This window comes from Andrena cerasifolii, chromosome 14, assembly GCF_050908995.1.
Source record: "Andrena cerasifolii isolate SP2316 chromosome 14, iyAndCera1_principal, whole genome shotgun sequence".
NCBI lineage: Eukaryota > Metazoa > Arthropoda > Insecta > Hymenoptera > Andrenidae > Andrena > Andrena cerasifolii.
Window position 1 is genome coordinate 8,992,120 of NC_135131.1, and position 22,643 is coordinate 9,014,762.

At 44.3% G+C, this 22,643-nt stretch overlaps 3 protein-coding genes across 3 annotated transcripts; 2 read left to right on the plus strand and 1 right to left on the minus strand.

The window, feature by feature from the left end:
- The first annotated feature begins 235 nt into the window (after positions 1–235).
- LOC143376505 (uncharacterized) lies at positions 236–7,349 on the plus strand. The gene is made up of 5 exons (XM_076826961.1): positions 236–1,995; positions 2,376–2,648; positions 2,735–2,861; positions 3,016–3,174; positions 5,463–7,349. The coding sequence occupies exons 1-5, from the start codon at positions 481–483 to the stop codon at positions 5,582–5,584; spliced, it is 2,196 nt and encodes a 731-aa protein (XP_076683076.1). The 5' UTR covers positions 236–480; the 3' UTR covers positions 5,585–7,349.
- A 1,473-nt stretch (positions 7,350–8,822) lies between these two features.
- On the plus strand, positions 8,823–13,712 carry LOC143376512 (circadian clock-controlled protein daywake). Its single transcript, XM_076826969.1, has 4 exons — positions 8,823–9,087; positions 12,372–12,752; positions 13,194–13,343; positions 13,564–13,712. The coding sequence occupies exons 1-4, from the start codon at positions 9,027–9,029 to the stop codon at positions 13,710–13,712; spliced, it is 741 nt and encodes a 246-aa protein (XP_076683084.1). The 5' UTR covers positions 8,823–9,026.
- LOC143376509 (protein takeout) lies at positions 13,020–18,272 on the minus strand. The gene is made up of 6 exons (XM_076826966.1): positions 17,893–18,272; positions 16,492–16,532; positions 15,590–15,792; positions 15,080–15,251; positions 14,793–14,942; positions 13,020–14,688 (listed from the first exon to the last, which is right to left on the minus strand). Exons 1-6 carry the CDS (start codon positions 17,916–17,918, stop codon positions 14,534–14,536), a joined length of 747 nt encoding a protein of 248 aa, XP_076683081.1. The 5' UTR covers positions 17,919–18,272; the 3' UTR covers positions 13,020–14,533.
- Between the last annotated feature and the right edge of the window lie 4,371 nt (positions 18,273–22,643).

Sequence of the window (22,643 nt, forward strand, 5' to 3'; positions counted from 1 at the left end):
CTCGGGCAGACGCATCATCCACTCTCAAACGGCGATTCTGCACCGACGACTGGACTGGTTGTTTCCACGAATTCCCTCGCAGAACGATCGCCAGGCACTTGGTCCGCTCTCATTATGATCATCAAGGGTCTGATTCGCCTGACTGGTTCGATCCACGAGTGATCGGTGACATCCTGGAAGAGGAGCGACAAGCTGTTCGCCTGCGACCACGTGTGTTAATGTGCGTGGCTGTATTTCTCTTCCTGCTGATCGCCAGCGTGACCGTAATCGTGCTGCTGTTGTTCTTCAAGCCCGTCTACATCTGGAAAATCAAGACGGTGAAATAAATTGTCTATACCAAGATTTGATTGGTTCGAGAGTAAGTTAGCAGAGCCTATTCTCAGTCGAGTGGCTCTCCACCGATAGGCGAAGACATTTTCAGCCTTGAAGAGCTTCGAGAAGCTTGCAATTCGTAAAACAGTTTAGGTCAAGCGAAGCAGGATGTCGAAGGGTGTCGGTATAATTCTCCTATGCCTCTGCTTCGCCAACTTGGCTAGCAGTCAGGGATCCCTGCTGGAGATGTCCCAGCAGCTTTGGTCGAAGCTTCTGACCGGCGGATTCGCGAAAACGGGCAAGCTGGACCCGCTGAGGGTGCCGGTGATCAAAGTGGACCAGTCCGAAGGCGACACCAGCTACAGGATTATTCTGAGGAACGTAGAGATCAGCGGCTTGAACGACTCCACCCTGGAAAGCATCCACATCGCCAGGGGTAGATTAAAATCGAATCTGAGCGAGCTGGAGGCTGGCTACGTGAGCTACAGCGATCTCAGGGACCTGGACTCTATCCGGTACAGATTCCACACGCTGATCAAGGAGCCGAAGACTCAGAACGAGAGCTTCGAGGCCATAGTTTCTGCTACCAACCAGGAAAGCAAGTTCAGAGCTAGCTCCAGGGAGCAGGAGGGTAGCTTCGAGAGGCTGAGACAGTACGATCCGTTTCTACTCAAGATTCAAGCTGATCAGATGAAGGAAAGTTCTGAAGATCGCCGCCAGGCCGAGGGAAGGACAGAGAAGAGCTCTAACTACGGAACCTTCAGCATGAAGGGCGCCAGGGTCGTCTCGAAGCCCGATGAGGGTCGAGTGACTGTAAATTCGAGATATCCTTCTGACGTTCAGCTGGTTTACGCGATGGGCGCGATGAATTCTGGGTTGAATTCAAGGAACAACGAACGCAAGGAGGCCGACAGAAGCGGATCGAGTACTTATTTCGGCGGGAGTCAGGCAAGTGGCGGAGAAGCCGAAAGAAGGGAGAGTTTCGCTGATGGAGGGACTGACGGTCGCTATGAAGATGCTCAAGGGCAGAGGAAGGACAATTTCGGTGGTAGAAGGACAGAAGGGCGATACGAGGAAGCTGAAGGGCAGAGGAGGGACAGTTTCGATAGTAGAAGGACAGAAGGGCGATACGAGGACGCTGAAGGGCAGAGGCGGAGCAGTTTCGATAGTAGAAGGACAGAAGGACGATACGAGGACGTTCGAGGGCAGGGAAAGGACAATTTCAGTGGTAGAAGGGCAGAAGGGCGATACGAGGATGTTGAAGGGCAGAGGAAGGACACTTTCGGTGGTAGAAGGACAGAAGAGCGATACGAGGATGTTCAAGGGCAGAGGAGAGAATATTTCAGTGATGGAAGAGTCGATAGACCATACAAAGATTTCCAGGGTCAGAGAAGGGATGATTTCGGTGGTAGAAGGGCAGAAGGGTTTTCTGAAGATGCTCAGACTTCGGCGTCCGAGAACGTGGAGAGCAAGGTGAGCAGCCAGGAGCCAAGGATCGTTCCTGCGTTCGCTGCCAGAGATCGAGCGTACCAGGATGAGTCGAGGCACTTGGAGAAGCGACCTGGTTACATCGATATCCTTTATGCCGATGGGAATAATAACGGGAGCTTGAAACGATTTGGGAATGGGAAGATCGATTCTACGGAGAACGCTAGGGTTTATGGCGTCAAGGATATTCAGAAGGTACTGTTCCGGTATTCTCCGTTAATTAAATCTGGGAAAGTAGCAAGACGCATTGAAAATATTATGTGCGAGTTGAGATATAAATTTGGGGATGGAAAGTCAACGATAGTAATTACTGCAATCTGTAAAAGTAAAAACCTTCTTACTTTCAGTTTTTTTTCTCTGAAAGTAGGAAAGCATCTTGAGTGAATTATTTCGTTTTTAATACCTTACAATTAGTGCTGCGGAGCCGCGTAGAATTTGATTTTTTAAATTGCTAGTAGAATTATAGACAGCATTAAATTCCCTCCCATCTTTTCTACTTCTCTTTCGTTAATCCGCATTCCATTTACTGTCAGTTGCGAAGCAATAAATTCGACCCTATTAAAATATGAAAATAGGACATCCTGGAAAACAGACGGCCGATTAGTGGCAATTGTACCGACGGAGAATCCTTGGCGAAGAGGAACGACGCGATTAAGGCCGCCATAGCGGCTAACAGCCTGAAGAATCTGACTAGATACGCGAATGACTATCAAGAACGGCAAGGATACTTCGAGGAGGGAATGCAGCTCGTCTACCACTACGGTGGAATGGGATCCAAAAATTCTGGGGACAACAGAGGCGCTCAAGGAGCCAGACACAAGCGTGCCCACAAAGAAAACGAAACCGACGTGAGCATCGTTCCTCTCCGTCCTCCTTCAGTTTCGCCAGCGAAAGTGCGAACATTATCTCCTTATTTCTTGAAATTATTTTAAAGGACGACGTGATGCACGTGATTTTGAAAATTCGCGTGCCCCTGCTTCGCATCAAGGCCGACTACCAGCTGATGGGAAAAGTTGGGAAGGAGTTGGTGAGGGGGAGTGGCCGCCTCGATGGCACTTTCAGTAAGCAAATTCTTTTAATCTATAGAACGAAAAGCATAGGTGCCATTTTAAAATATGACACAGGCATTCGATGGACATTTCGGGGGCTTGCGCCAGAAATTGCACCGCTAGCGCACGTTTCTGGATAAGGGAATGCTTTCGTGTTTACTTTCAGGCGAGCTACTGGGCGACTTCACAATCGAGCTGAAGAAAATGAAGGATCAGGACGTGCTGATCGTGCGCGCAGCTAGAAGCAAGCTGCTCGCCAAAAGCCAGAACGTCGATCTTCAGGGCATGGACGAAAAGGGACCGGTGAAATCGATCCTCAATCACGGTAAGTGTGTCTCATTTATTTATTAGAAAGAAGATAGATCCCAGTAGCGAACAGAAACCTTATCGAAAGTTTAAAGAAAGATTCCCCAGACAAGAATTACACTCCAACACCCCTCGCTTTTAATTCCTCGAAATTCCTTACCCTGAACCGAAGCGCGACCATAAATTTGCCCACAAAAAAAGGCGAACGTCAGTCACCAGGCAGCAAACGGTGACAATAAACTGCTGGTTCGCGGGGTTACATAAAACTCTTTCGTCTGTGCTCGTTGCGTCACGGAGCCAGTGTTCTTCCGTAATTAACGTGTGGCGAGGAAAATAGGGAATTCCGTGGAAAGCGTTGTCAATCGAATCGAAAGTTAGGCTTGTGTTGGCGACCGACAAGGGTATCTCCATCGAATTCGTACGTGTACGCGAGTGTTTACGCCGCGGAACGTCGTACGTGCAATTACGTAAAAGGCGGGGGAACCTCGACGGCTTGAAAATTACTTTCTTTCTTTGTTGGTGCGCGATCAAAGCACGATTGTTCCGCTAATTTCGCCTATCGCGCATCGCCGTGCATCGAAGTCTCCAACGTGCGCGTGATGCTTTGCAGGGAAACGGTAGATAGAAGCGACAGTTGGAAGTTGCTAGACGTTGTTATTGTTAAGCTGGTTAAAGCATGATGTATTAAGTAGATGATAATAATAATAATAATAATAGTTTAATCGACGGAAGTAGAATCCTCTTATACAGAAAAAAACGGCACTAAAGCAATAAAGCCCTTAAGTATAAAGCGCTGACATCGCAGATATCCCACAGCTAAAGGTCAACTCGTTAACGGGTTGAAGAAAATTTTAGATTTAAATATTTCCTTTAGATATTTCTTTTACTTAAAGTTGAATACTAGAGTTTGGTATATTGGAGCTCTGGTCTTCGTAATGGCGATAGAAGAGGGGGGTTTGTATTTTATTTGGTAGCGTGAAGAGGGTGGAAATAATTGTAGGGGGAGATAGGTGATAATTGATGAAGATGAAGAAATTACGATGATTGACTCGACCAGTTTCCAGTTTCTAATCGAGTTACAATTAAAGGAGAAGCTCCAATAGGAGAGTGGGAAAGAAAAGCGACCGTGGTAACGTTACGTAAGGTTGAACGCAAAAGAAAAACGACGTGATGTCAGCGCTTAATTGCTCATTGTGTGCATTATATCATTGAAAGTGAAGAAGCGCAGAGATGCGTTCACGTAAGGCGGACAATGGACTCTACGCTGATCCTTGAGCGTTTCCTTCTTCGAAAAGATCCTTGAAGATTTAGGGAACCCCATCCTTCTATCATTAAATCGTACAAACATGGATTGCTTCATCGTAAATACTCGTCTAAAATCGCCATATTGCATTGATTTATGCGATTGGTACGAATATCGAGTACTGAATCCTTGGTAGTCACTTAACACCGACACTTCATAAGGTAAATACCATCTCCACATTCATAACATAAGCAATCTTAAAACACCAACCCTCCACGATCCAGCATAATTGAAGGGTAAAGGGAAAAAACTGGGAATGTCCATTTTTCGTGGTTTAGCATATTTTGTTGGCGAGACTATAGAACTGTCGAATCAGAAAGGGTTATAAACTTCAAATACCCCCGTAAGATAGCAGGAAATGGCCACTCTGCACTGGAAAAAAATACGGAATGCCCCCATTATTTCCCCAAGCACAAGCTTCTATCCTCAAGGTGAAACAACAAATTGTTTAAGAAGAAAATTACATAAGAAAATTCATTGAACCCTGTTCCTTTACTGCTGGACTAAAGTAGTAAAACTTAATTTTCTCGATAAAGCTGTTTTGTGACATTCCCTGTTTTCTCCCTTATCTTCGCCACCAAATCTATAACAATTCCCCAAAATACTAGTTCAAAAAATTGAAACGAACTGTCTTCACTCAACTCCTGATTTAAAAGAAAATCGAGACGACATATGTCTGCAGCAAATGTGCAGAAAGCTTCACATGACTAGCATAAAATAGCATGAAATCCCTCCACTCGATTGACGAATACTTTCATGAGGAGAGTGTCTTCGTCCCGAGGATCGAGCATTTCGCTGCGATCCAAAGAAACGGACACCTGATGCGTTGCAACCTGCCATTTGCCAGCGAGTAGGAAACAAAGGAGGAAAGTAAAAGTGGGTGCATTAGCATCGATCGACGCTAGAAGTAAAAGTGTCCACTTTCTGTGACGTCCCGATGGAAGCCCGCGAAACTGAGGCATTAACTAGCTTAATAGCAGGCTCACGTAGACTTTCGTCCCCAGGTTTGATGGCTGCGGAGGCGGTCGCCGCGATGTTGGCAGACGATCTGGCCACCAAGGCTCTCAACGACAGGACAGCAGACGCGATGATTTATAAAATGTACAAAAACCTTCCCGTCAATTAATGTCCAAACAACGTGGACAGCCTGACTGATATACATTTTGAAATGGACTTTCTTCGCATGGAGCATCCGCTGTCTCTTGGGGCTGACATACTTTGCTCAGAATGATTGGGGAGTTTGTGGACTATTCAGGGTGATGGACTTGAGGGAGGAAAGAGATGCTGTTATATTTTTTATCGGACGCCTAATTTACTACCTGCTCTTTCTACTCTTATGCAGAGTTATTTATCACGAGTGTTAGTAATAATTGACGATTTGCGTGTTTGCTTTTGCTGTAGATAGCTTGGAATTCTTTTCAAATTCGAATTAGGTACTCGAAGCATGTTAAGGGATCTTTGGACATTTTAAAGCATTCGACAAAACAAGCCTTCCATGTGTTTCAGCAGGTGATACGCTAATTATTTTGAGCAATGTAGATCCGTTGACTTGTTAACCAATAACTGCATGCTTTTACTTATTTAACTATTTATTTATTTATTTTTGCGCGTCGGGAGTTAAGGAAATACTTCGCAGCGTTGGGGAGTCATTAATCATTAATCGATTAATTTGTTATTAATATGATACTTATATAACCCAGGTTATTATTAATGATGGTTGAGTTTTATATATATTTATATCTACCGTATCGAATAGTTATTATATACACACGTGTTACGCATTACATACGCAGGTACCACAAGTATTTTGTTACATTATAAACTCGCACTTTAAGAACATATCGCTCGTTTCCGAGACGAGGAACATAAGTTACATAACGTTTGTTTAAGTCACAGGGTTTGGTCATCGTTAATTCTTTCAATTAATAAGTTCTGCTCGTTTCATAGACCTATTTAACATTCTACCACGTTCACTGAATCTTTGCTGACAGTAGTGAAACTCAGAAATGGCGACACAAAATTCTCAAGAGAATTTCCTTTAATAATTGCATATAAATAATTATTACGGCAAAAATAGATTTTGCGAACAAAACTAATATCCACATTCAATTCTCAGAAACCAATTACCTAATTGACACAAAGTTTATACTGCACCTTCATGAAATATATTGTTAATAAGCAGTCAACAGGTCTAGGCTATAGTCTGCACGTTCAAAGGAACTCTGTCGCCAAAATCTCCGAAATATTTCGAGTTGCGTCACCTCCATTGCAGAGACTACATATTGAATTTGCAAAACGAGTTTACGAACGTTACGTGCAGTTTACACCGTTCGCGATGCCATAGCGAAACCAGTTGGAATCCACCAGATTTTACATAATCGCATTTGGGAAATTCGACGAGTTGCAGCAGCGATTTAAGTCGATAGGGAAAGTAAGCTGCCAGCAAATCGATATCAAAGCGGGAATTAAATTCAGCGGAATTAGGGGACTGGAATAATTGCCAATTAACCGGAGACTTTCATTCTGGCATAGTGCGTGCAATGCAATTCAATTAAACATTCTGCCTTAACCGATATTTCTATCTCTTCTTTCACATATTTATATATTCCTCTTTTGATAATGGTTTAGTGGTAATTTTAATCGAACGTAGTAATTGTAGTGTCTAGTTGCATCGATTAATATAACATTCCAGTTTAGTGATCTACCGTATAATATTCTGTTAGCATGTTCAAGTATACTATTATTAACGTTACGTTATTATTTGCAACCCTCGCGATGTATCGTGAGTGTGAAGCTCGAAATAAAAGGGTTCGTCTGTAATTAAAGTGGAACATACTTGTAACAAACTGTATCCACCACGTATAATAATGTTAAATAAAATACAGAACGTTTATGACATATGAATATTTCGAAATAAACATTTCCCTCGTCCAGTTACGATTGATTTCATTTCCTGTGTTCTCAACTGTGTCTTGACTATACGTTGCACACGTGGAAACGTGACTGAACGCTTTCCACGGAACAATACGCGTGACTCACGATGTCGATGACCCAAATGTGGCAAGCAAATGGAATCGCGAATTTATAGCGAACGTGGCAAACGAATTTTCCCTCGTGAAACACGCGTTTAAAAATGCCACTCTTCCGCGGAGATGTTTGTCGAAGCCTATACGAGTATCATTGTTCTATTACCTCTGAGAACCTCGATATTACGACAGGAAACGCTGGACAGAATTCGCAAGAAGGACGTGGAAGCCATTAGATTAATGGCGAATCTTTGCTGGGATTATCGACACGAGATGCGAATAAAATTACTACCCAAAGACGTCATTAGGGAAACTACAATTATTGACTGCGGCTAAATTGCTCGACACAAAACCTTAATGATCAAGGTGAATAAAGAAATCGAACTTTTTGCAGAGACTGGAAATTAATTCTTACGTGACTCATGCTCGTTAGGAATTATTTTAACCGTTTTAAAATTACGATCACTTCGTCGTCTATAATTCCTTGCAATTCACTTAAACGGTTTCCCTACTATTATTCAACATAAATGTAAGTTTCTTTTGGCAAATCGATTGCTTTCGTTCTTAGATAATTCCCTGTAAATATCACCTTACAGTATTTTCTTCTTTCGCAGGGCATTTCCTGCCCGGCGCACACAAAAGTCTATCACTTACATCATCTCAAAGAACCTGTTCAGTAGCCTCCATAAATGCAGCGATGTTCACAAAGGATTTCGATAGACATTCATTCGCAAATCCTCGAAGCAAGCTGTGTATCTTCTTAATATGGGACATTAATGCTAGCAATTATTTCATAAACAGCAGGCTACCAATTAGGATTAAGAAGCACGCGCATTTCACAAGATCCCAACATCCAACCAGCCCTAAACAGTCCCATATTAGCTAAACTCCCGAGAGCAGAACTGCTTCCACAAAATCCACCGCAGATTTCCAACAGAAACGTGAAACGAGCAAAAATGCGCCCCGATCCACGCTTCGCTTAATCAATCAAATATAATCCCCCAAAGCGTTGCCAACCATCTTCGCGATATTCAAGATACTTACACTTTTACTTCCCCACCGGCCTCTCTGACATAACGCTCCATTGAATATTGAAAAGCACGCGTGCATAACAGGAAGGAACGATCGGCTAAATTTATCACCTGGCAAAGTAGCTTCCACCGTTTCCCCGGCGACTGACGCCCTCGTCATCTGGCGAACATCTCCCGAGACGTCCGAACGATCCTCTTCCAGGCTGCAAGGATTAGAATCCTGACCTACGGCCGGATAGTCGCAGGCGACGAGGAAAAGTTCTTGTTGTCGCGTGCGTGTGTGCGCGCACGTGTATGGTGGCCAGCGTGGCTACGGCCCTGACTGAGTTAAGAGGAGGCATTCTACCGTGATAAATTCACCATCCCGGAGAGTGGGGCTGGATATACACGCGGAGAAAGTGCTGTTAGTTTATATATACCCAGCAGCGAGGGCCATCGTACGCATTTTCAATATTGCTCTTCGCTAATTGCGAGATTACGTTCGACGACGGGCCAGCGACGGAGGATCACGATGATGCTGATTGGATTGTTCCTGATCGCCACCTGGACCGGGGCTGCCGTCGGTGAACTCCGTAAGTCACCATCCAATTCCGGTTTCAGGCACTGTGTAACTTGCGTGCGAGGATTCTAGCGAGGCACTTGGGGGTTGATCGATTGGCAAGTGACGTATTGTTCGAGGGAGTCCCGTAACTCGTCGAATGTGTCTTGTTAATCGCAGGGTGCTAGCGAAATATCGATGTGGTGTTATTAGGCTTTACTATGGTGGTGCTCGAAGGGTCATTGATTCGTCAGGCTCTGCCATGGTGCGCCAACTTTAATTAGGTGCACGCGAATTTGCAGTGCTTGAAAAGCAATTGCTTCGCGGAAGGATGTTACAAAAAGAAATTATTTATTAAGGAGTCATTCTGGTAATCAAAATTCGGCAATATTCGGGCTTTTTTTCTCAGTGAATACAATGAATAACAATATCATTTTTTTTATACATTACAAGTAGCTTAATAAATGAAAAAAAGTTTGACATTGTTATTCATTGTATTCACTGAGAAAAAAAAGCCTGAATGTTGCCGAATTTTGCGGCGCGATCGCCAGAATGACCCCTTAAACATTTTAGGAGAAATATTCTAAAATATTTGAATACGTGATGCTAAGTTTCCCCATGGCTGTCGATTCGACTTTAACATCGATACGTCAACTGCAATCTTATTCTGATCAGATGTACCAGTTTTAGAAAATGATACCGCGAATGCATAATTCCGCTCTAGCCAGGAAAAAGCGTTACAAGGACGGCATTACCGTAATGCAAGTAATCATATGTGCTTTAAGTAGTGAAAATATATTAGGAATAAACGCACAATCTGCCAAGCGCAATAATCTGTGAACGTTTCCTTGTAACTTGCCTTAATAATCAGAAGTGATTCACGACCATTTAATCTCTGACGAATCATCTATTATAATGTCACTTCATTACCAATGCACAAAGATGGCGCAATTTAAATATTCAAACACGTTCTTACGCGCGCAGAGTGTACTCGATTGCGTGCAATACAAAATAATCAAAGTGTAATGCGATAAAATTGAATTCCATGCTATCCTACCATTTATAAAAGGCGAAGGATTCTCTTATCGCGCTGCAATGCTGAATTTTATGTCAGAAAATTGAAAATATAATAAAACATCCGCCTTTGAATGGCAAGCCTGACATCTGCTGACACAAATTACTCGTGTTATACTGTAGGATACAATAGGACTCTTATGTAAGACTCACAAGTCAGTGAAAACAATTTTCAACACGAATAGAATTGGTGATAAGAAAAACGTTCGAATATCTCTATCGTAGTCCTCACCATCTCTATTCCATCAGCAGTTCTACGTCCTAGATCTCTGTAAATCAAAAGATCTCCAAAGAACTTCACTAATTCTTACCTGTATACCAAATTTGTGTCCCACAGCTGCCCTACCGAATATTACGCTTCTGAAACTCGAAGAGAAGAGCTGAAGACAGAACATCCCTCGCCTGACAATTCACGACAACCAATGGACAGCACCACTGCCTGTCCTCCTTTAATTTCAATTTCCATAAAGCACAAATACCACACCAACTAACCCGCGCTTAGGGAATTCAATCCCGGGATCCCGGCTGTTTTTTGGATTCCATTTTTATATTTTTCAGTTGTTCATAAAGTAAAATACGTTTCTAAAAATTCTCGGGATGAGTTATAATTTGATATATCAAATCCCGGGAGTTTTAGAATCCAAAAAAAAAAACAGCCGGGATCCCGGGATCGAATTCCCTACCCGCGCTGCTCCGCCTGAAGCCCAAGTGATCAATGCCCAAAATAAGTCAGCCGTCCTCCAAGAGACCTCGAAGGGACTCCAACCCCTAAAATTCTCAGTCACGTTGAAGTTCGTTAACAGATCTCTGGGCACATCCAAAAGCTCGTCCCTATCCAGTTTCCACGGCTAACAATTTATTACCGATTGTCTCTCCGTTCCTCCAGTTTCACCACTGGCCTTTCGAGCCTCCGTTCCTTTATTGGATCGTTTTAGAAATTCGGGTCGAGCCACTGACAGCGAAGGTTTCCTTTCGCACACGATTGTACAGGAACGCAGTGGCAGCCTGATTTTCTAGCTGACGGCGATCTATCGATCAGGGGCCAGGGGGAGGTCGATCCTTTCTCGACGGACGAGCATCGCCTCGCGGGCCACGCGGGAATTCGCCTTTACGGTCGATGAAAGAAGCCCGTATATACGTGTGCCGCTCGCCACGGCCACGCTTCGTAATTTCACTTTCTACGAGCGTGTTACTTTCGATTTTAGGCCTGGCAAAAAACCGTGACTCCTTAGCCAGCGATAGGAATAGCGTTCAGTAACCCTGTGCCTGGACGAGGCGCGTTGACTTTTCTTCGCAGCACTCCACGGAAGAATGCAGCATTCGCGCAGATCCTCCTCTTTACGAGCCACCTTTACGACGGACAATTGCGGGCTGTCTTTTTTATTTGTCGTTCCTTCATGGAAAATGAACGATCGAGGGGGAAAGTTTGCCGCGGAGGAGAAGGTGGAATGTTCATTTTGAGATTCTTCGGTGGAACTGTGGGAATTATGCTGCGTTTATGGCGAATTGTTTCGTAGTAGACATAAATGTCAGTCACAAGTATCGAATTTAGTTGGTGTCTTAATAACTTTTTTTTTAATGTGACATTTAATGACGTCAATTCTCGCTAAACGTCCGTACTCGACGTTAAATTGCAGTGCAAGACGGTGACTACATTTAAAGGTCAACTCGTTTTACTCTCGATATCTAATCACGATCGAATAACCTGCACAGAGGAAATCAGGCCATCTGAATTGCCCAAGTCTCGTACTAGTGGAATAATTAGAGGCTCTACAATCACCTGCGTCGCTGGTTTCGCTGATCGAAATCTTACAGCCTCTTTCGCAAGAGGAAATTTTATAAAAACTCTAAAAATGTTCCCCCTTCTAGAACACCTAATATCGTGCAGGCTAGAGCCATCGAAATTCGAAGAATCCCGCGAAAATAAAGAAAAGTTTCTACGATTTTGGAAACTAGGAATAATACAAGACACAATCACGTTTGAGAGAAATAAAAAGAAACAGGCTCACGCGAGAATAAATGGAATAGGTGAATGCGATGTCACAAAATAGGAAGCATAACACATCAAATATTTAATTCTATAATTGTATTTTACTAATTCTTTCACATATCCATGAAGAACACAAGTTACATAATTACTTAGTTTCAATCACCCTGTACCTCGCTCCCTACTGTGCAAGGATGCTCCTCGTTTCAAGATCAACGGCCTAATTTTTCCGACCCATGAATGATTTCTGCCCTCAGCACCAGGTGTTCAGCCCTGTCCACCAACAAACGACCTCCAACAATACAACAGATGCGTGATGAAGCAACTAAAGGCGATCACCCCGTACCTAGCCAAGGGGATACCGTCCTTGAAATTGCCAGCCCTGGACCCACTGTTCCTTCCGTCGCTGACGGTCGATAGGAACCTCGAGGCGCTCAAGATCAAGGCGAACATGAGCCAGATACGCGTGCACGGGGCGACCAATTTTCTCATCGACGACCTCAAGGCGAACCCCAACGACCTCTCGGTCGCCATCAAGGTTCAGCTGCCGCACGTCCACGTCAAAGGCGACTACGACGTCCAGGGGAGGCTGCTACTGCTCCCTTTGAACGGGGCTGGTAGCTTCAAGGGGAACTTCAGTGAGTATCGTCACCTGCTGCGGTTGAGAGTTTCAGGTGAACGGTGCGAAGATGTTAGCGGGTTTTAAGAATGGTCTGCTGAGGGGTTTTAGTGGTTTTTCAACATTGAATTTGGAGATTTCGTGGATGTTGATTAAGTTGAGGCGCGCACTAATGAGTAGAAATATATTTTCTGCATGGGTACCTTATGCTAGTACTTGAATTTCAATTCTTCTATTAATGAAAGTGAGGTGTAATAGCAGGGAAATTCAGTTAAGGAACAGAATCTTGTTCCCGAAATTTCTGTATTTATCTCCCTTTATTACAAGCTGCCTTATTATTAATTCTCTTGGTTATAGTAGTCCATTGAAACAACCGAGACGAAGCCAATTGTTTTCTAAACTCCACTGATCGATATTTCTTGGAAATTTCGGCATTCATCTACCGGCATTCGTGTTACAGCTAACACAGAGGCGCAAGTGAACGCTCAAGGCAAAGAAGTGACCGATAAAAATGGGGTGCAGAGGATCGAGATCGACAAGCTCGTAACGAAAATTCGCGTTGGTGATGGAAACATCAAGCTGAAATCGCCTCCTTCTCACACATTGGCTGGTAAGCGATCTTCCCTCTATCATGCAATACTCAACTTCGTCTTGAAATCAGAAACACCACGTTGCCTCCAATAAGTACGCTTTCTATTCTTCCTCCAAGTCCAAGCTGTACTTGTCCCAAGACTAACATTAACAAGCTACCACAGAGCAACGACAGTCTTCCTCCTCGTCGACTCTTGTTCTTCCCTCTTCCAAAGTTTCATTCCACATCATCGTTACAGCGGACGCAGCGGCCACGTTCTTCAACTCGAACCCCCGCCTGGTCCTGGACATCGCCAGTCCAATTATCGAGGACACAGCGGCCACAGTGAGCAGAGCCCTGGCAGCCAGAGCGTTGGGCGTGCTCACCAAACAAGAGCTGCTCCCGTAGCTCGTCATCCACGAGCCTCGTTCCCATTACTCCTCTAGACAGCTGGCAGAAGCGTGTGATCCACCACCGTGATCAATGGGAGACCTCGAAACCCCTTCGTGGCGATGCTGAAGAATCCTTCGTTGCCGCTCGAAACCTGCTCGCTAGGCCCTCCATGCCAGAGACATCCTCTGTACATTCGAAAATTGTTTAAAAATCGAGACACGGGGGATTAGGTCCCTCCGCTACATCCGCTCCTCTCGCACGAGTCTAATTGTCAAATCCTCGCGAGTCAACTTCTATATTAATAAGTAAAAATCTTAGGACATCGCTGGGAACGAGTCAGAAGCGATCGATCGCCTGGTAACAACGGCTCGCGATCCTATTCCTCTCTCTGCTTCTTAAACCGGGGGCAAAAAATTGTTTGCCTGCCGCTCGAGGATAATTCGATTCGCGTAACACAGCGCGCTGGGATACCTGTTCCACTTCGATTACGTATGTATAGATTCGTAGGCGATTTCCGGCTCGAGCATTATTTATTCGTTGTTTCGATTATCTGTTGTTAGCTGATACCTTGCCCTCCTTCTTTGTTACTTCCGCGAGTCCTTGCTTAAGCATTCGTTGTTTGCGGGTCAGCGGGATGCGCGAAATAAATGTGCCCTTAGTTGTATATAAATCTTTGTTCCCCGTGCTACTTATCCCCTCTCGAGTGAGATTTTCCAGAGGCTTTATTTTCATATCCCGACTAACGATAAGTAACTGTACAGTAGCGAGGGAGGCAATGCCACCTAATTTTTTAAAAATTAATAAAACTCGCGAGTCACTGTTTTCGAGCACCACGTTCAGTCCTCCGGGAACAGTTCTTTGTACGTGAAGGTCTTGGTGATCTTGTTGGCGACGTCGGTGAACAGCTCTGCCAATGATATCTCCAGCACTGGCCTGATCTCGTCCAGGAACAGCGCGTTGTTGTTGTTCAACAATTCGTGCGTGGCTGCAGCTGGTTTCACACAGAAACAATCAGTATTTCTTACAGGTCAAGGGACCGCGCGAAATGTGAGCGTAAGAAGTGCAGAGATTCTTTAAAGAGAATGCTTGATTTACCTAGAACCGTGTCGCCACCGAACAGATTGCTGAAATGCAAGTTGGTCTTGCCTATTTGGATCTTTATCTTCATCTTCTCGAAGTTCAGATAGGTCTCGTTGTCTCTGAGCACTTTGCGCGCTCTTAGGACGACGTCGGAGTCGTAATCATCTTGAAAGTTGTACAATAAATAATGAATAACACTTGGACTGTCTGCGAGGTGTGCGCGAAGTCCAAGCTGTGTTGGACTTTTGGGAACAGATCTCTGGGATGGAGAAAACGATGTTGTTTTTTAAAAAGAATCTTACGGAAGGTGCCCGTCAAGTCTCCCTGCCCCGTGAGCCTGAGCAGAAGGATCCTGGCGTCGATCTGATATTTCCCTTGGAAGCTCAGCGAGTCGAAGAAGACTTTGAACGTGAAGATCACGTTCTCCACGTCGGCCTTAAGATCGTGAACTTCGAACTTGGACGGGCCGAACACCTGAATGCACATTGGGAAAAAGAAACGAAACAATCACAACATCCTGACCGCCGTTCCTCAAGGTGAAAGGGAAAAAAGCTTGCTAATGGACGAGACGTTCTCCGAAATCTCGGGGCTCGATTAATATGCAAAGACAATCGGGTATCCTCAGCCCGAACAAACATTTCTTTTTCAACATTCATTCCGCGAGGAATGCTCTCGAGGTTCCTCCTGCTCCTCGAGTGCACTTCAGCGCCGTTGCCGCGGTATTTTTCCGCTCGAGCGGTCACTGTTGTTGCAAAAACGCCGAGGGACGGTGGATGAACGACGGGTGTTTCCACCGGTCGCCGGGAATTTACCCGCAAATCCGTGACGTTGACGTCGAGCCTCGCCCCAGCTGGACCTCGAGACAGGCGAATCTCCTTGAGGCTCAGAGGCTCGATGGCGGGCGCCCCCAATTCGGGGATTCCCTCGGCCAGCTTCTCCCGAAGCTGCTCGATCGACCTGGTGATACACCTGTCGATGTCAGGATCGCTCTTCTTGCACGGCTTTATATAAGGCGCTGCGAAACAGGCGAGGGTTTTGAATAATTACTCGGAGGACATTGTGTAACTTGCCGATTAAGTGGGTTAGCTATCGGAGGTGTGTGAGTTGTAGAAAAAGGGAAAGTGAATCGAGGTGGACTGTATTTGTGGATTCAATTGCCGCCTGGATTTACAGTGGTGGTCGGAGGGAAATTCGACGCTAATGATTGAGGGATCACTTCGGTGCCAGATTTTAGGCATTTGTATAAACATTGCGAGCGACCAATGATGGAACTTTCGCTGGAGCGCTTCTTCCGTAGGCGTAAGGGTAGTCAGTTGATCGCTGGCACCTGCTGCCTTTATCCCCCGAAAATTGAACCCCATTCACGATCTTGATCCCACTACGAACGAGTTCAAGTCCGCGAGTGCAGTCACGCTCTAAGAACGAAACAGGTACGACACGATTTTGCAACTGGCTTGTTGTCATGCACGCGACGCATTCCTATTTCCATTGCACGCTGCAAACGGTGAACTACAATTTCGTAACAACCGTCACTGTCAACGGTCTTTTTTCGCGAGACACGGCGAGACCTTGGGCGTGCACGTAATAGCCTTTCGAGAGGTTGCAAGAAGAATAGGAGAAACAGGAACAGATCACGGTTAATGAGGATCAATGAAGACATAGCGACGAAGGAAAAGGGAAGATGAGAGGCAGAAGTTTCTTTGAGGATACTCACGTAACACGCAGGACGCAGCGCAAAAGAGAGTCGCCGTCAGGCTAGAAAAAGGACACGAAGGACATTAGTGACTTTTAATTAATAATTGCGCAATAAAGTCAGGGAAATTTCCCTGAAAGTTTCACTTCTCATTGCCCTCGATGAACTTTTATATTTCCGTTCGTCTATCGTGCTTCTTCTCTAAAGATAAGGTTATCTATATTATCAGGCAGTTTCCTAAATTCGGGTTACAGAGGAAGAACGAGCTAACGAAGAGTAAAATACACCCGAATCGTTCAACTATGGTTATGGACCAGGTGTTTACTGCGTTCACGACCCTTTAATTAAGTTCGATTAAATTTTCATTGGAGGATTAAAGTATAATTAATTGTAATTCAATCTTAGTCAGTATCAACAGTGATTGCAGCAATTTTACGAAGAGAAATTCATCGGTTAGACGACGAAGTGTGCATAGTTTTCTCAGCTAACAGGATATTTGCAAAGCTGTCCGTATGAATAATGCCAAGGCTGGATCGTTGTAATAAATACGTTCCCTGTGTTTACATAATATAACTGCATTCGTAATTGCGTTTTTTCAGCGGCAAAACCCATTTATATCTAGACCAAAAGTTGAATATGTACGACAGCGGGTTAAAAACGACACTTTTTGTTTCCGATCTCATGTTTATCGCTATAGGTGGGAGAAAAACTGTAGTATTATAATCTGTAAAGTAGAATTCGTGCAAATCATCGATCTCCTTCTCTTCGAAAACACAGCTGCAGAACAAACAGTGGCACCATCATCCAAAAAAGGACACGTCAGTTTCTCTTACATAATCCTTTAAATTTTAACTCCACGTATTTCGCATGAGAAACTACCCTCAACTAGTCCTGACAGTATTTCCAATCACAAAAAGAGAGCCTTCCCTTCATCGACACTTGGATCATCCCATACATACACGTCGCGCTAAACATCACCCCCAAATCTCCAGAAACACGACGGCGTCCTAACTTTTTCAGACATTTTGCACTGACAACAACCCTCAAAATATCACGAAACACTCTCAAAGGCAAACTTTCCTGCGCTCACAAGTTCGCCAGCACCTCAGTCGTCTCGTGCACCCACTTCACCCCAAAATCTACCCTCGGATCTCCGAGAAAAACATGCGCCAAAATAATCGCAGCAGACTTTCCTTCACTCGCGCATACGCCCACAACGCTTCACCCTAAAATTCCATAACGTCACTATACGATACCAATATTCATCAGCAGCCACACTATCGTCACCACCACCTACCAGAACAAACCCTTTCCCCATCAATCCACACCAATTAACATCGCCCGACTGTCAACAATCTAAGCCAGCCACCCTAAAACCCGAGGAGCAGAGGAGAACGGAGAAATAACGACTCGGTTCCGTACCAAACGCGGGCTAGAAGAGCGAACATCGCGGCTGTGCAGGAGGTTGTTGGGCGACTAGCCGATCGAAACACGGGGATGATATGTTAACCCGCGATCCCCGAACGCGCCAGCTGGGATTGCCTTATCGCATTCGGCGATGTTGATTGCCTCGTGCCACTTGGCGACCATTGGTCCAGGCCAGGATCGAGCTGGCGTCGTTGACGGCTAGAGAGCGGTGCGGCCGATCGTGGATCGGCGTCGCGCGTCTATTTCTCTACTCTCGCCGCGTTTCACCGGGCTTTCCTCGCGATTTTCGCCGGGCTAAATGTTCCTCTGGCATTTCGCGAGCCGAGCGGCCGCGCGGTCGCGCGGACGTACCACGGGCGGAGAAACGTGTGGTTGCGTGAACGAGCACGAGCGAGCATTCCATTAGACTCGATGCGTTATCCGCGGCGATCGGTAGAGAGGTTTCAGAGCCGAGCAATAGGGGGAATAATGGAAACCCAGGTGGATGAAGCGAGTGGCGAGTGGGTTGCTTAGGCGGCTCTCTAATGATGGCAAGTCGGGGAGTCTGATGTTGGAGGTGTTTGTGTTTTATATATTTATAGCTTACAAGGGAACATCCCGAACCCGGGAATTCCAAAAATTCAGAAAGTTTGTGAATATGTAGGGGATTTTCTCCTGATTACAACGCAATTTTTGTTGCCTGTCTAAATTCACTCTAAGGGGGTGGAATTGACCCCTGGAAATCCGGTTGTTTTCCGATTTTGTGTTGTAACTCGTGAACTGTAAAATGATTTTTTTTTTACCAATTGATGGATCTAATTAAAAGCAGTAACTTTTGTCTTGAAACTTTTTTTTCTATCCTTTACAGTTCACGAGTTATAACGCAAAATCGGAAAATAGCCGAGTTTTCAGGGGTTAATTTCACCCCCTTCGAGTGATTTTGGACAGCAAACAAAAATTGCGTTGTAATCAGGAGGAAATCTCCTATATATTCACAAACTTTCTGAATTTTTTGAATTTCTGAATTCTACTTAATAAATTTGTCAAAATTAATATTTTTCTTCAGTGTATGTCCCTGAATCTTACGAACCCTTGCCTGTTTTTAAACCAGCTTTTTTTTCGAAAACGCTAAAAGTGGACATACAATATTTGTGCACTAAGCCATCGATCTGCACATGCGAGTGAAGAAGTTATTTTTCATTTTTGGTTACTGTGTTCATTAAAATTCAGTACCTTCGGATTTATAGGTTTCTTGTGCCCAATGGAATTCTTGCATGCAGTTATTCATCAATGGCTGACGTTAACACGAACCTCTTGTTTGCTCTCTTCCATCTTGAAGGAGCAGTAGCGACTCGTCTCCCCTGTGGAGCCGATCGATTTTTCGGATTTGCAATGCAAAGCTGTCGAGTCGCGGGGGACTTCATAACGCCAGGAGCAAAGAGGAGCACGAGGGAAAAATCTGTCGTTCTTCGTCGCAGTTGCGTCTGCACGTGGCTGAATTCGCCTAGTTAATGTCATTGGTGTTACTGCAAATTGGCGTAATTCAAACGGACGTTAATCTCATCGAGCCGGCGCGCTACCCGCGACAGATTTATGCGGTGGCTAAGTGAGTTACGAGTTAAGTTTCGAGGGACACGTGAACTTCCTCCAACGCGGTCGCCATTGTGCCTTTCGCCTTAAGTCACAAGGGGATGCTCCATGATCGACATTACCCCAACGAATGCTTCCTTAGCGAGCTTAAAATAACTCCAAAATTTCTTTAGGAATTTTCAATTCCCTTTCAGAAATATAAACTCGTTAAAAGAACTGTTTTCTTTTGAATCGTTATCTAGTATCAAATCCTTGAACCTTAAATCCCAGCTTATTTTATCTAACAAGGGAAGATCCCCATCCTGAAAATTCAAGAAATTATGAAACTTTGTGGATATGTAGAAGAGATATAGTTATGTATTACGCAATTTTTTCTTGCTGACCAAATTCACTCTAAGGGGTGAAATTGACCCCTGAAAATTCGGCTAGGTATTTCCCCGATTTTATGTTATAACTCGCGAGCTGTTGCTCTTTTTAATTGGGACTATCATTTGGCAACTTACAGTGGTTACAGTTCGCGAGTTATAACACAAAATAGGAAAATAGCCGGGTTTTACGGGGCAATTTTACTGCTAGATGAATTTGGCAAAAAATTTGGTGTGATTCATATCCTATATTTAATCCCAAATTTTCATAATTCTTTTGAACTTCCCGGTTGGAGATTTTCCCTTGCACATTCCCAGTAGAACGATACTCCACTCTGTTCCTTAGTACCTACTTGAATTGAACTTTCCTTTCTTGCATTTGGCAAAGCATTAAACATTAAGAGCTCTGAAATTGGAAGAGAAACAGATTGACTCTCCTAATATAAACAGACACGACCTCTTCGATCTTCCAATGTTAATCAACGTCGCCGTTGATTTATCGACCTGCACGCTAATCGCGGAATACTTTCCGTACTCCGTGTTGCTGGCGATAGATTAATGCCGCGAAAATTGATGCACGTTGCGACACAACGGTCGCCTAATTCCCTCTATCTACGAGCCCAGCATTCTTTCGTTTGCCATAACGTGGATTCGGTGCTGGCAAAAACTTGCCCGCGCCGATTTCCGCGATTTTTATGGTGGCCATTAAGCGCAGAGAAAGTGGCAAACGGCGCGAGCAGCGTCTCGCTGAAACGAAACCCTACGATCCGTAACAAAATATGCGACTAGGTCTGTCCAATTATCTACCATCTAACTTCGTGGAAGGATGTTGCAACGCCGAAGGCGAGCTTTTCCTTTTTTAGCGGCCGCCCAATCGCTTTGTATACTGCGCATAATACTGGTAATATTTGACATAGAATTAGGGGAAGGATATACCCGAGAATGGTGTAATCATTTTTCGAAGAATCCGCCTCAGTGGGGATTGGGGGAAATGCGTGGTGCTCGGGCAGAGTTTGGCATTATCCGAATAAAATTTTATTCGAACAAAAACTTATTCGAAATTTTTATTTGAAGAGCATTCGTATAAATTGTTATTCAAAATTTTTATTTGAAAATCATTCGTACCAATTTTTATTCGAAATTTTTATTTGAAGATCATTCGTACCAATTTTTATTCGAAATTTTTATTTGAAGAGTATTCGTATAAATATTTATTTGAAGAGCATTCCAATAAATTTTTATTCGAAATTTTTCTTTGAAGATCATTCGAATAAATTTGTATTCGAAATTTTTCTTTGAAGATCATTTAAATAAATTTTTATTCGAAATTTTTCTTTGAAGATCATTCGAATAAATTTTGATTTAAATAATGTCCAACTCTGTGCTCAGGCCACCGGTTTAACTCAAAGTTTCTGTACAAGTAGTGGACACCATGTGTGAAAATTGTAATAAACACGTAAGGTGTACCTATTATGCAAACTTGTTGCGGAAGATGGAGTTGGAAGTCTCATCTTTCCTAGAGTCCTGGCGTGTACCTCTTATGCAAAAGCGAACGTGTAATTAAGATACTAATTGTAAGTAGTTACTGTGTCAGCGTGTTCAATAATGATCCTTCCACATATACAATAATCCCATGTGGGAGTTGAAAAGGGAAAATGTAAATAAGTTACAAAAATAGAAACATAATAAAGGAAGACGAAGAGCAGTATAGAATAAAAATTATCAATTATTAGTTATTAGTTACAGGTTATGAATTATAAGAGTTAAGAAGCCAAAGAGAAGCACCTGAGCTCCAAACACTAGAAAATAGGATAAGTTAAGCGTGAATTTTAGAATGCAAAATGAGTGAATTAGATGGTTAAGTTAACTAATTGCAAGCCCATTTCTGGACAGACCGACTGAAATTAATAAATACTACTACTACTCCTACAAGCAATCCCAAGTGATTACCTACAATTTTTACCAATTTCACAATTTTCTTACCTGCAAATGCATATCCAAAAATTTCGTCTCGATTTTCTCCCAAAATTTCGAGCACCTCAACCTCCCCGTTCAGCCCGTTATCATACACGGTACGCACTAACTATGCGCGAAATTTGAGTGCAGTCGGCGACCCTAGTCTCCTGTACTCCCACAGCAACACGAAGCGTCTACTTACAATTAGCAGTTCGCACCGAGCTCCGAGCGTAAGATTCACCACATCCCGCGAAATACCGCGGCGCGACGCGATGCAAACAAGGCCTGATATTCCAAACACTCCCAGCGACTTTCCTCTTCCGATCGACGGTGAAGTTTCCAGGCAAAAGCTGACCTTGCCCGCTATTCGCGAGTCTTGAAGCGCAAAAACCGCCGGAGGATCCAGCATCCGAGACGCGTCTCGAATAAGAACGTGCGGAAGTCGAATAACGCGTATGTTTCTCGAAAAAACAATTCCAGGCTGGCGGGAATAATCGTGCTCCGCGTGCGATCGCGGCTGACGTCAGGGAAATCGAGTAAAAAAGTAAACGGGCTGCGTCGAGCAAGATCGAGGTACATGTCTCAGGAATCACATGGGGTCGTAATTGTAATCGATTGCTCCGCGATCGGTACCTCCGTATTATTCCATGGAAGAATCAGGCCCGGTTGCAGAACGAGGGGCAGCGCCGACAGATCTGACGGCGGATTCGCTCTCGATGAAACTTCCTACCCGATGGAGCGCCCAGAACAGAGACCTGGCGGGGAAATGCCCGCCGCCGGCGAAGGATCTACACACGTGTCCTACGATCATGGTCACGGACTAGGATGATTCAGACTCCTTCTCGATGCAACGCA